The 14,761-nt window shown below is 37.5% G+C and overlaps 1 protein-coding gene across 1 annotated transcript in view; it reads left to right on the forward strand.

Moving 5' to 3' along the window:
- Positions 1-14,761, forward strand: part of KIF11 (kinesin family member 11) — a 52,401-nt gene that overhangs the window by 23,991 nt on the left and 13,649 nt on the right. Inside the window, exons 11-17 of the mRNA XM_047761716.1 lie at positions 2,179-2,266; positions 2,881-3,069; positions 4,183-4,390; positions 6,396-6,568; positions 7,958-8,083; positions 8,806-8,964; positions 11,176-11,282. Of these exons, the coding sequence (XP_047617672.1) occupies positions 2,179-2,266; positions 2,881-3,069; positions 4,183-4,390; positions 6,396-6,568; positions 7,958-8,083; positions 8,806-8,964; positions 11,176-11,282 (1,050 nt within the window). The remainder of the gene's footprint in view (positions 1-2,178; positions 2,267-2,880; positions 3,070-4,182; positions 4,391-6,395; positions 6,569-7,957; positions 8,084-8,805; positions 8,965-11,175; positions 11,283-14,761) is intronic.

Below are 14,761 nucleotides of genomic sequence, written 5' to 3' on the forward strand. Positions count from 1 at the left end.
CTGCTTGCAAGAGACTCACTTGATCTAAAGACACACACAGTCTGAAAAAGCAGGGATGGAAAAAGATATTCCATTCAAATGGAAATGAAAAGAAAGCTAGGGTAGCAATACACATCAGACAAAATAAATTTAAAACAAAGTCTCTAACAAGGGACAAACAAGAGCAATATATAACGATAAAGGGATCAATTCCAGAAGAGGATACAGGCATACCTTGGAGGGGTTGTGTATTTGGTTCCAGACCATTGCAATAAAGTGAATATTACAACAAAGTAAGTCACATGAGTTTTTTATTTCCCAGTGCATGTAAAAATTATTTTTATGCTATACTGTTATCTATTAAGTGTGCAACAGTTTAAAACAAATGTACACACCTTAAATTAAAAAAAATATATTGTTGGAGTTCCCATCGTGGTGCAGTGGTTAACGAATCCGACTAGGAACCATGAGGTTGCGGGTTTGATCCCTGCCCTTGCTCAGTGGGTTAACGATCCGGCGTTGCCGTGAGCTGTGGTGTAGGTTGCAGACGCGGCTGGGATCCCGAGTTGCTGTGGCTCTGGCGTAGGCCAGTGGCTACAGCTCTGATTGGACCCCTAGCCTGGGAACCTCCATATGCTGCGGGAGCGGCCCAAAGAAATAGCAAAAAGACAAAAAAAAAAAATATATATATATATAGATGAGAAATGATGCCAATAGACTTAATGCAGGGTTGCCATAAACCTTCAATTTGTAAAAGCAATACATGCAAAGCACAATATAACTAATTTGAAAAGATGCTCCCATATTTCATTGCAGCACTATTTATAATAGCCAAGTTATGGAACCAACCTAAGTGTCTGCTGACAGATGAATGGATAAAGGAGATGTGATATATAAATAATGAAATACTACACAGCCATAAAAAAGAATGAAATCTTGCCATCTGTGACAACACAGATGGACCTAGAGGGTATTAAGTTAGTGAAATGAGTCAGAGAAAAAAATATTGTATGATTCACTTATTATGCGGAATCTAAAGCAACAACAAGCAAATAAACAAACATAACAAAACAGAAACAGATTTATAGATACAGAGAACAAATCAGTGGTTCCCAGAGGAAGGTCATAGGAAAATGGCCAAAATAGGTGAAGGGATACAAACTTCCAGTTATATAAGTAAGTCACAGGGATGTAATGTACAGCTTAGGGAATACAGTCAATAATATAGTAATAACTTTGCATGGTGACAGATAGCTAGGGGTTGAATGGGAGCTGCAGCTGCTGGCCTACACCACAGCCACAGCAACATGGGACCTGAGCCTCATCTGCAACCTGTACCACAGCTCTCAGCAACACTGGATCCTTAACCCATTGAGCGGGGCCAGGGATCAAACCCGCATCCTCATGGATACTAGTTGGCTTCATTACCACTAAGCCACAATGGGAGCTCTAGGAAATTTACATTTTTAAAAGGATCTTTGTCATTTAAGCACAGTGTGAAATAGAAAATTATTAGTAGTTATGAAGGAACTAGAAGAATGCAGAAGACAGTAGTCACTTCTGAAACTCGGTAATGCTCAAGAAATTAAAGCAGACTGGAATTACCTGGTCCAAAGTGTCAGCGCTAAGGCTGAGGAATTGTGCTCTAGAGAATACTTTCATCTCATGAGGATTTGTGTGATATGATAATCATATGTATGTTGGGCTACATATTGGGGTAGGTTTGCCTGGAGGAGGTGCACTTGCAAACATTTCCATGTTTCAGTTCCTTATCTCACCCTTCCTCCTGTGACATCTGATGCCTCCATTTCACAAGCCTGTCCTGGATTCTGTGTGTCTTGTTTATATTTCATATTCCTGATTACTGACACCTAGTTGTATCCCCCATTTCTACTTTATGTGGGTTATAATCCTCCATCAGCATTGTGCCTTCTCAAATTTTTTATACACAAATATTTTTCCCCTTATAGGTAGGGATTCTCAGTTTCAAAATGGAGAAAGCAAATACAACAGTCCATTTAAAAACCAAGGATAAAGAATACATTTAATTTTTGCACTTTATTGGTATTGACATGTAGGTATCATCATGATAATGGTAAATAGCAGGTATGATGTGTACTGCCTCAATTATGTTAGGATACATTTTATGGGATTAGGAGAAAATATTAACTGTTAAACTCCTATTAAAATTTGTTTTAGAGCCATGAGTGGAAAACTAACTGTTCAAGAAGAACAAATTGTAGAATTGGTTGAAAAAATTGCTGCCATTGAGGAGGAGCTAAATAGGGTAAGCATTCCAGACAGTAATGAATGTCATGTAAAAAAGCAAATATTAAAACACAGTATCAGAATGTGTGGGACCTGATATTTTTAAGAATTTTTTTTTTTTTGCTGACCTTTAAACTAAAAGTTGTATCTTTTTTTTTTTAGCTATCATCAGTGGTAATGAGGGAGCTTTCTATTTTGACACATATTAATGCAACTTTATAATAAATTAACTGCATTGTATGATTTAATAGCAAAGCTAAATAGTGAATGCCGAGACATTTACATTAATATTTATTAGATGAGAGGATGTAGATGTTTGGAGAAAACAGATGTTAAATAACAAGGCGGAGAGATCTGACTTTCATTGCCATCCTCACACTGGCAGTGTTGGAAGAAATCTGAAGAATTAACACCACTAGACCTGTAATAACAACAGGTCTAGTTTTTAATGAAATTACAGCAAGAAACCAGATGCCATGTAAAATATTCTAACCTACCTGGTAACTTGTTATAGCTTTTACATGGAAATAATTTGTTTGGTTCTTCTAATACTATATTATGAACTAGCCAGGTATCTCAACAAGTTCAGCATTTTTTAATTCTTAAAAAAAGTGTTTAATGTATTTTATTTAGGTTACAGAATTGTTTATGGATAATAAAAATGAACTTGACCAATGCAAATCTGATCTGCAAAATAAGACACAGGAACTTGAAGCCACTCAAAAACACCTGCAAGAAACTAAATTACAGCTTGTTAAAGAAGAATATATCACATCAGCTTTGGAAAGTACTGAGGAGAAACTTCATGATACTGCCAGCAGGGTTTGTTCTTTGTTTTAATTTGTACTATCATTAAAGAAATTAAAGAGGGAGATCCTGTTGTGGCTCAGCAGTAACAAACCCGACCAGTATCTGTGAAGATATAGGTTCGATCCCTGGCCTTGCTCAGTGGGTTAAGGATCTGGCGTTACCTTGAGCTGCGTTGTTAGGTCCCAGGAGTGGCTGGATCCCATGTTGCTGTGGCTGTGATGCAGGCTGGCAGCTAAGGTTCCCTGGGAACTTCCAGATGCTGTGGGTGCAGCCCTAAAAGGACAAAAAAAAAAAAAAAAATAGAATAGGTAAAGAAATTTTCTTAGGCTAAGCATTAATTGTGGTATTCTCTTTAATTCACCCCAAATGATATTTTTGTCTATTTGGAAAACATTATTTTACTATTTCATCTAAATTTTCCTCACTGGAGAAGCCAATTTAAGAAAAAACTGGAGTTTCCATTGTGGCCCAGCGGAAACAAATCCAACTAGGAACCATGAGGTTGTGGGTTTGATCCCTGGCCTCACTCAGTGGGCTAAGGATCTGGCGTTGCCGTGAGCTGTGGTGTAGGCTGGCAGCTACAGCTCCGATTAGACCCCTAGCCTGGGAACCTCCATATACCTTGGGTGCAGCCCTATAAATGAAAAAGACAAAAAAAAAAAAAAAGAAAAGAAAGAAAAAAACTATTCCTAGAGTTTTGAAAATAGAAGATGCCTTAACTATATGTTATGGGTGTTTAGAATAATGATGTAATGCTTTGGGTCAGAGTTGAAACTAATCAGTCATCAAAAATTTAGTATCTTCTAATGATGGAAGATGTTGAAAGTACTTAATTTTTTATTAGGTGTACTCTTCAGGAATTAATAACATAATAAAAATTTGTGAGGGAGGATAATTACTGTAGAAAGATTGGCAAGCTCAGTTTTCATTGTCTAGGTGGCTAAGGGAGGGGAATAAGAAATAAACATTCCTAGATAAATTAGCATGAGTTTAAAATTTTATTCTGATACACTATATAAAGTTTACTAGTTCTTATAAGAAGTCCTTATGAGGCGTAGAAGAAGTCATTAGACTGCTTTTGTCACATCCATCTTATCAACACTTATTTTTAAAAATCATACATAGTTGCTCAACACAGTTGAAGAAACTACAAAAGCTGTATCTGGTCTTCATTCTAAACTGGATCGTAAGAAGGCAGTTGATCAGCACAATGCAGAAGCTCAGGATATTTTTGGCAAAAACCTGAATAGTCTGTTTAATAGTATGGAAGAATTAATTAAGGATGGCAGTTCAAAACAAAAGCACATACTAGAAGTTCACAAGACCTTGTTTGGTAAGTTCAAGCATTTCTAATTCTAATCTTTTGTTTAGTGTGAGACTAAGTTCAAAACTGATAGTTAAATATCATAAAAACTCAGGTGACAGTGTCACTAGTCCCCTTCAGTGCACACAGTGTCTGTTCGGACTAGGGATTAATGCTGTTGAATTAAAGCAAGTCTAGGAGTTCCTGTCGTGGTTCAGTGGTTGACGAATCCAACTAGGAACCATGAGGTTGCGGGTTTGATCCGTGGCCTTGCTCAGTGGGTTAACGATCAGGCATTGCTGTGAGCTGTGGTGTAAGTCACAGACGCGGCTCGGATCTGGTGGTGTTGTGGTTGTCGTGTGGGCCGGCGGCTGCAGTTCCAATTTGACCCATAGCCTGGGAACCTCCATGTGCCGTGGGAGCGGCCCAAGAAATGGCAAAAAGACAAAAAAAAAGCAAGTCTAAGTTATGTTTATTAAACAATAGCTAAATATGTAAACTTCAGAAGTAAAAAATCTCCCTTATCCCTGACTTTGTATCATTCTCCGTGGATATTACTCTTATATATCTCGGGTTTCCTTATTAAAATTTTCTGCGCATAAACATTCTCCAACTTTTTTTTTCTTTTGAGAATCAGTCTCTCGAATGTTATGTTGTCAGAATATGTGGATGTTATTTTATTTATTTATTTATTTATTTTTTCTTTTTTTTTTTTTAGCTATTTCTTGGGCCGCTCCCGCGGCATGTGGAGGTTCCCAGACTAGGGGTCCAATCGGAGCTGTAGCCACCGGCCTACGTCAGAGCCACAGCAACTTGGGATCCGAGCTGCGTCTGCAACCTACACCACAGCTCACAGCAACACTGGATCGTTAACCCACTGAGCAAGGGCAGGGATTGAACCCGCAACCTCATGGTTCCTAGTCGGATTCGTTAACCACTGCGCCACGACGGGAACTCCTGGATGTTATTTTTAACCATAACCATTGTTGTTATCTTCATTGAGGAAAATACTCTTAAGTACTTGTTTATTATTTTTCATTTATTTATTTATTTATTTTTGCTTTTTAGGGCCACACCCATGGCATATGGAGGTTCCTAGGCTATGGGTCGAATCGGAGCTACAGCTGCCGGCCTGCACCATAGCCACAGCAACATGGGATCTGAGCCATGTCTGCAACCTACACCACAGCTCACGGCAACGTCAGATCCTTAACCCACTGAGTGAGGCCAGGGATCAAACCCACAACCTTATGGATCCTAGTCGGATTCGTTTCCAGTGAGCCATGATGGGAACTCTTACTTGTTTATTATTAAAGTATTTTCTTCACTGTAGAAAAGTTGGAAGATGCAGAAATGTCAAAACTTAAAAATCACCTAAAGTCTAATCACTCTAAGCCAATCACTAAAAATTTTTATTGATTTCTTATTTCTCTTTTTTAATCTCTTTTATCTAGAGTAATATTGTAGTTATAGATTAATTTTAGAATATTCTGACTCTTGGTTTACACTGAGTTACAGTTTGGGGTCTGATACACTTACAGATACAAGTGCTTACCAAATACTGTGTAGAAGGTATTTAATTTATATTTATTTATTTATTTATTTATTTATTGTCTTTTTGCCATTTCTTTGGGCCACTCCCGTGGCATATGGAGGTTCCCAGGCTAGGGGTCAAATCGGAGCTGTAGCTGCCAGCCTACGCCAGAGCCACAGCAACGCAGGATCTGAGCCGTGTCTGCGACCTACACCACAGCTCATGGCAACACCGGATCGTTAACCCACTGAGCAAGGGCAGGGATAGAACCTGCAACCTCATGGTTCCTAGTCGGATTCGTTAACCACTGCACCACAACGGGAACTCCTAATTTATATTTAAAATGATTCCATGCTTATGTGGTGAGCCAGTTATTTTCAGCTTATTATTACAAATTTCCACTAGGATATAATTTTGCCAACCTCTTTAAAGGTTGTATTTGTATTTAAATATGTTTATGTCCAAGTTTACATCTTTTTTTCTTTTTTCTTTTTGGTATAGGAAATCTGCTGTCTTCCAGTGTCTCTGCATTAGACACTATTACTGCAACAGCACTTGGATCCCTCACATCTATTCCAGAAAATGTGTCTACACTTGTTTCTCAGATTTCTAACATGATATTAAAAGAACAGTCATTAGCAGCAGAAAGTAAAACTGTACTTCAGAAACTGATTGTTAGTAAATCTCTTATTTTTGAAGGGTTTCATCTAAGTCTTCAAAAACAATGCTAACTGCTATTCTTTCATCTTAAGCTTTCCTAGACACAGTGATTAACATGTCACTTTAAGAGAGTAGCTTTATATTTTTAAAGCCAAATCTTTTCACTGTTTTTTTCTCCTGGAAAGATTAATTTCCAAACTCATATAACCAACCTTTGAAACTTTTTTTCACTTATATCTGGTAACATTAAGAGTAGGAGTTAGTAAGCCTTTTAGTAGAAAGGGTAGGTGCAGCTCCATGTGAATTCACGTGACTCATGACTTGTTAATTGGCTCAGAATGTGGTCAGTCATTCTTTCCTTAAGGGTCCAGAAAGAGTCATGCTGATATTACACTGACCCAACCAGAAGGGGGTATTAGGTAGTTAATTTTTTTTTCTTTGTACGGGCTCTCTGCCTCCATTTTTGAGTTTAACAATATCTGCTGAGCGTTTTTCAAGTACATACTACAAATGTTAGCTGACACTGCCAAAAATTTAGTGCTTATATGACTAAATGACATTATTTGGTAGATTTCTTCAATCACCCAAATTTGACACAGTTAAAAGATACTCTGTTGTTACTAACTTTTTGGAAGTTGATTCATTCACTAAATGGTAGTCTGTAACTGTTAATGTCTTCTACCAATTTATAAGCATTGCTTGAGTGCAAAGAGATGTTTGCTGTTCCTACAGAATGAGTGATATAATAGTTCTTTTTTCAAAAGAATACCAGTAGCTTTTTAAGTATTTACTAATTATTTGTTATAGTTCCTCATCCTTTTTTTTTTTAATAAAAATCCCCAATCTACAATACATTCTCACCTTGTTTATATACTTTGATAAGAACAAGAACCTTGATAAATTCTTCTAATAAAGTAGAATATAAGTTGCCAGGTCTTCAAATTCAAATGCCTCCAGCCAAAGCCCACTTTTGAAGGCTATTTGGTCTCAGCCTTTTTGACTTAGTAAACTTGCTTGAGATTTGTTTCATTAAAATATAGTTTTGGGTGTTTTTTTTTCCTTTCTTTCTTTGCAATGCTGAAATCTTATCAAAAGACTGTCTTTTCTCCCCTTCTGAATTCTTCTGATTTCTTTGTATCAGACTTCTGTTGTGTTAGACTTAAAAATCTATTGTACACAAATGACCATTTTCTTAATTACTTTATGCAGAAGTAAGTGATTTATGATTATAAACTCTAGTAATAAATAGGCTTTGTAGACTATAAAGAATAGAGAATGGACGCTTAGGATTTTAATATGTATATGTTTAGTTAACAGAGTATTTAAGATATTATCATTTAATCAACCAGATTTATGGAAGTGAAAATCTTTTTAAAGAGTTGTTCGTTTATTTTTAAAACCAGAATGTACTTAAGACTGACCTTCTCAGTTCACTGCAAACAGTTTTATCCCCCACCGTGGTATCTATACTGGAAGTCAATAGTCAACTAAAGCATATTTTCAGGACTTCATTAACAGTGTCTAATAAGGTAACTAATATTCTTATTACCTCAGATTGTTGTTTGCAAAAGAAATACTGTCTGTGGCCACATCTAGAGATATGTCTACATGCAAAGCTCCTGGGTTGTGAGAAGGAATGGGGAGGAGGAAGGAAATAGGAATGCTCTCTGCCTTTGATGTGCTCAGCAGAATCATGGTTAAGAAAAGTGAGAGGGAATGATCTTCAAGATAAATATTTACATTGTACCATACCTAGCAGGCTATTATATAGTGGGTGAGGAAGATATACATGTGAATGTATACCCATTTATGTGTATGCATAAATCCCTAAATATGGGTAATAAAATGTCTCGAAGTGTTTAAAACTGGTAGTAATCAGGAGTTCCTGCTGTGGCCAAGTGGGTTAAGAATCCAACTGCAGTGGTTAAGGTCGCTGCAGAGAATGAGTTTGATCCCCCACCTGGCTCAGTGGACTAGGGATACCGTGTTGCTGCAGATACAGCATAGGTTACAGCTATGGCTGGGACTCAGTCCCTGACCCCAGGAACTTTGATATACCATAGGTATGGCCATAAAAAGATAATGGTAGCAATCATCTCTCAGAGGTGGGAATGAGAATGAGGTTCTGGGGGCTGCAGGGGAAAAAGACTTTCTCTGCAAACTGTTTTGTACCTTTTCTATTTTGTATGTATTCAAAAAAATGAAAATAAAACATTTCTTTAAGAAAGAAATTAATTTTTTTTCTTCAAAGATAGAAGATCAGAAAAAGGAAATGGATGGTTTTCTCAGTACACTGTGTAACAATCTACATGAACTGCAAGAAAATACAATTTCTTCCTTGGCTGAATCACAGAAGCTGTGTGAAAACTTAACTGAAGACCTGAAGACAATACAGAAAATCCATTCACAGGTAAGTTACTCAAGTGTTTTGGAGAGTGTAAAAAAGGTTTATGCTCTTTAACTTGGTAATCCCTGTTACAAATGGAATGCTATATAACACACTGAGAAACTGTAGCCGTTTGTGCTTATAACAGTAATTGACGTGAAATAATTGAGTACTTTTCTTTTTTCGTCTTTTTAGGGCCGCACCGGTGGCATATGGAGTTTCCCAGGCTCGGGGTCAAATGGGAGCTGTAGCTGCTGGCTTACGCCACAGCAATGCCAGATCTGAGACTTGTTTTCGACCTATACCGCAGCTCATGGCAACATCAGATCCTTAACCCACTGAATGAGGCCAGGGATCGAACCTGCATCCTTATGGATGCTAGTCAGATTCATTTCTGCTGAGCCGTGAAGGGAACTCCCGAGTACTTTTCTCTGTTAACATTTAATGACTTGCTCTATGAGAACTTTTTGCTAAAGCACAGTAAGATAAGACAGTCCCATTCTCACATCAAGAAGAAAGATAAAACTGTAGAAATAGACCATTGGGAGTACAATTAGAAGAAAATGGTCATAACATTTTAAATGAACATGTATCTATATTGTAACTTGATAAATTGTTTTTTTGTTTTTGTGTGGTTTTTTTTTTTTGGGTAACATGGTTGGTTATTCTCCTTGCTAAACTATGCCCTCCTTCTTTTACAGTTTTTGTCTCATCCATATCAGGCATTTAAATTGTAGTAAATTAATACAACTCTTAATTGATAAATGTAATTCATGACTTCCTTCATGTAAACTATTTCTCAACATGTGAGACTTTAAACCAAAACCAAACCCAAACCAGGAAAATCATAATCTATATTAGATATATGGAAAATAATTTCTGGTATTCTTAAGACCTTAGTAATGAATGTCTAAAGTTCTTTTTTAATTTTTTTTTTTTTTAATTTTTGCTTTTTAGGGCCACACCCTTGGCACATGGAATTTCTCATGTTAGGAGTCGAATTGGAGCCACAGCTGCCAACCAACACCACAGCCACAGCAACTCGGGATCCGAGCCACGTCTGTGACCTACACCAGAGCTCACGGCAATGCCGGATCCCCCACTCACTGATTGAGGCCAGGGATTGAACTCGAATCCTCAGGGATACTAGTCCGATTCATTTCCCATGCGCCACAGTGGGAACTCTGGGGTGTTTATCTTGAAGCGCTTTTTAGATACATCATTCTAAGGTAGATCAGCTTTTTATTAATTAGCTGTGTTGAAATGTTTATAATTGGTAAACAACTATTTAAAAACAAGCAAAACATCTATGATGTGAAAAGTACTTTAGTATGAATGGTTTGACTTCCCTGGCTTAAAGTCAGCAAGTTTACTCACTGACCTATCTCTTAGATTTTCTAAAACTTGAGATTAGCACTCACAAACAAATTACATAAAATTCTAGTCACCTGTTTATATGTAGACAAAGCTGAGAATTCCTGTGTTTCCTTCTACTTTGAGATTAGAAATACTGACACATTTTATTCACAATCAGAGTGTTAAATATGTATTGTTTGTTGATGTGTTATTCGGAGATGTTGGCCAACTAATGGACTGAACAGTGAATGTGAATGTTGGGTGCATTTTTAGCTCTTCCTTGGTTTTTAGCGTAGCTTCTTCATATTATAATCTAAGTCCCTAGCATGTTATGTGCCTCTGAGTGTTTGCTTTTAAAGATGCCAAGTATGAGAGAAGGTAAAACTCTATTTACATTTTTTTTGGTCTTCTTTTTTTTTTTCAGGTGGTGCCAGCAGCATATGGAAGTTCCCAGGCTAGGGGTTGAGTCAGAGCTGTAGCTGCCAGCCAACGACTCAGCCACAGCAACGCCAGATCTGAGCCGTGGTATGACCTACACCACAGCTCATGGCAATGCTGGATCCTTAACCCACTAAGTGAGGCCAGGGATTGAACTTGCATGCTCATGAACACTAGTCGGGTTCGTTACCACTGAGCCACAATGGGAATTCTCTCAACTATACTTTTAATATAAGAAAAAGTTGTACATTCCACTCAAGAGAAAAAAAAATGCTTATAACATCCTTTTAATATCACTTCCACTATTTTCCTCTATGGGAAGGAGGTAAAGATCTCTTGTCAGGAATTTGTATAATTCTCACCTATGGGAAAATATATCAGTATAGAAATAAAGTTTGTGTTATAATTTCAATCTCTTTCCTCCTCATGCTTTTCTTACAGGAACTCTGCCAGTTAATCAGTCTTTGGGAGGAAAGATTCTGTGCTTTGGAGGAAAAGTGTGAAAACATCCGGAAACCACTTACCGGTGTTCAAGAAAATACAGAGCGGTAAGCTGTTTTTAAATTCTCTAACTTTTCTCTGTCTGAAATTATTTCCTAATAAAAACCTTCAAATATCACAAATACTATCAACCCACTTTCTCAGATAACATTTTATTTGGTTTATTGTTCTAATGTTGTATCCCTCTTTCTGATATTATACATATTACATAATGTTGCCTATAGATCTTTTCTATGTTGCAGTCTTTATAATCCCTACTTTCCCTCAAATACTTCAGTGTGTATTTCCTAAAAACATAGGATACTGTCTTATACAGCAATTTTTTTGTTGTGTTTTGATTTTTGTTTTTGTTTTATGGCTGCACCTATGGCATCTAGAAGTTCCCAGGCTAGGGGTTGAATTGGAACTCCAGCTGAGGCCTGCACCCCAGCCACAGCAACACCAGATCTGAGCCACATCTATGATCTATGCCACAGACTGTAGCAATTTCAGATCCTTAACCCACTGAGTAAGGCTAGGGATCAAACCCACATCCTCACAGAGACAATGTCAGGTCCTTAATCTGCTGAGCCACAATGAGAACTCCATATAATAATTACTTTAAATTAGAAAATTAATATTGAGAACTACTATTATCTATCATACAGGCCAAATTCAAATTTTGCCAGTTAGCTCACTAATGTTCTTTATTAGGAAAAGGAAAAGATTTTTCTTGTCCAAGATTTAACAGAGAATCACAAATTGCATTTAATTGTCAGGTCTCTTGAGTATCCTTTAATCTGTCTATCATGGCCTTTTCTTTTTCCAAGAGCATAGAGTATTTATTTAATACAGTGTCTCTCAGTTGGTGTTGGTCTTCATGATTAGTTGCTGTTGGCAAGAATACCTTAAAAGTGATGTGTTCTTAGTGCATCTCAGATATCAAGAGGTGCAATCTTGATAATTTGGTTATGGTGATGTCCTCCAGATTTCTCCACTATAAAATTAATCTTTTCCTTTGCAGTCAATAAAGAATTTATGGGGAAATACTTTGAAACTATGTAAATATCCTATTGCTCTTAGAATCTGTTGATATGTATCTCTGAAGCAATTACAATAGTGGTTGCCAAATTTTTTTTTTTTTTATGGCCACACCTATGGCATATGAAAGTTCCCAGTCCAGGGATTGAATCTGAGCTGCAGCTACGACCTATGCTGCGGCCACAACCCCACCAGATCCTTTAACCCGCTGCCTAGGGCCAGCTTTCGAACCCAGGCATCCACAGCTACCTGAGCCACTGTGGTTGGATTCTCAACACACTACACAACAATGGGAACTCCAAATGTTCTTCTTTCTAATTCCATCATTCCGTCTATGTTTGTTAGTTGATATTCTACTGAGAGGAAGAGTTTCACTTTTCCTTTCCATTTTCATTTTTCATTTCTACTTTTCATTTCTTTATGTTAGCAAGTACTCATGGATTCTTTTATCCTCTGGATTAAATAATCCACTGTTATATATTTTGATGCTCAAATTAATCCCAGTTTTGACTGTTGAGAACCTCTTCAAGTTGTCTCTTGTGTCCTTTTGATAAGATCTGTCCCTTTTGAGCATTTTCTTACTTTCTGATGTAGCAAGGTATTCCAGGTATCTTATACTTTCTCAGCCCCAGCTCTTATTAATAGGAACAAGATTTGGGCCCTAGGTGTTCTCATTGCTACTGGGGTGTCATTTCTTCTAAGGCTAGAAGAATATGTGTGTGAATGTGTATATATACATGCACTTAAATATCTTTCTTTTCCATATTTTTCAGTGAGAAACCTGGCTCTCATCCATAATGTATTTACTGATTTGCTTAGTCTTAGAATACACATTGAGTAATTTCTAACCCATACCCATGATGAAATGTGTACTTACTAATTTGAGCAGGGCCTGGCAAACTATGGTTGTCAGACTGGATGCCTGCTACTGCAAATAATTTTATTGAACTCAGTCATATTTGTTTACTCAGTCTGCCTATTTGTTTATGTGTTGCCTTTGGCTGTCTTTGCACTGTGAAAATTATACAAAGACTATATATACATATGTATTTGGCCTGTAAGCCTAAAACATTTGCTATCTGGATTTTTAAGAAAAAGTTTTCTAATTCCAATATTAATGTGGTGTGTTTTTTAGTTTTTTTTTGGGGGGGGGTGTTGGTTAGCCATATTCACAGTATATGGAAGCTCCCAAGCCAGGGACTGAATCTGATCCACGGCTGCGACCTATGCTGCAGTGTGGCAACACCTTATCACTTAATCCACTGTGCTGGGTCAGGGATCGAACCTGCACCTCAGTGGTGACTTGAGCCACTACAGAGACAACACTAGATCCTTAACCCACTATGCCACAGCAGGAACTCCTGATTACTACATTAGTGTTTAATATAGCTTCATTATAGCCCTATTGCTTGCCAGTCTTACATCTTATATATTCAGATCAGACTTGTTTTCTTTCAGAACTTTTTTTTTTTTGGTCTTTTTTTTTGCTATTTCTTGGGCCGCTCCCGCGGCATATGTAGGTTCCCAGGCTAGGGGTCCAATCGGAGCTGTAGCCACCGGCCTACGCCAGAGCCACAGCAACTCGGGATCTGAGCCGCGTCTGCAACCTACACCACAGCTCACAGCAACGCCGGATCGTTAACCCACTGAGCAAGGGCAGGGACCGAACCCGCAACCTCATGGTTCCTAGTCGGATTCGTTAACCACTGCGCCACGACGGGAACTCCCTTTCAGAACGTTTATAATTTTATATAAGATTTAAATCTATGATCTATTTTTATTTTTTTATAAAAGGTTCCAGGTTTGTCAAGTTTCTTTTTTTTTTTGTCTATGGATATTCTAAACTCATGAGGAGAATATTCTTATGTTTATCCCTGTTTTTGCCCATTAAATCGTTCCTTCCTGAAGTTCCAAACGTCCTGCATGGAGAACTTCTTTTAGTCTAAAAGTAGGTATGCTGGCCACAAATGCTGTTTTCCTTTGTCTGAGAATATCTTGATTTTCTTTTCATTCCTGAAAAATATTTTCACTGGTTATAGAATTCAGGGTTGACAGGTTTTTTTTGTTTTTTTGGCACCTGGAACATGTTGTTTCATTTCCTTTTGGTCTCCATGAGATGAGAGATCTACTGTCAAATGATTGTTCACCTATAGGCAATTTCTCTGTATTTGGTTTCAAGATTTTTTCTTTCTCATTAGAAGTCTGATATATTGTGTCTTTTTATGTATTTCTTTGAGTTAACACTATTTGGATTTGCTCAGCTTCTTGAATCTATAGACTAAAGCCTTTCACCAAACTTGGGAATTTTTTTTTTTTTTGTCTTTTTAGGGCTGCACCCGTGGCATATGGAAATTCCCAGGCTAGGGATTAAATCAGAGCTACAGCTGCCAGCCTACATTGAAGCCACAGCAATGTGAAATTAGATCCACGTCTGCGACCTACATCACAGCTCACAGCAACACTGGATCTTTAATTCATTGAGTGAGGCCCGGGATCGAACCCATGT

This window comes from Phacochoerus africanus, chromosome 15, assembly GCF_016906955.1.
Source record: "Phacochoerus africanus isolate WHEZ1 chromosome 15, ROS_Pafr_v1, whole genome shotgun sequence".
NCBI lineage: Eukaryota > Metazoa > Chordata > Mammalia > Artiodactyla > Suidae > Phacochoerus > Phacochoerus africanus.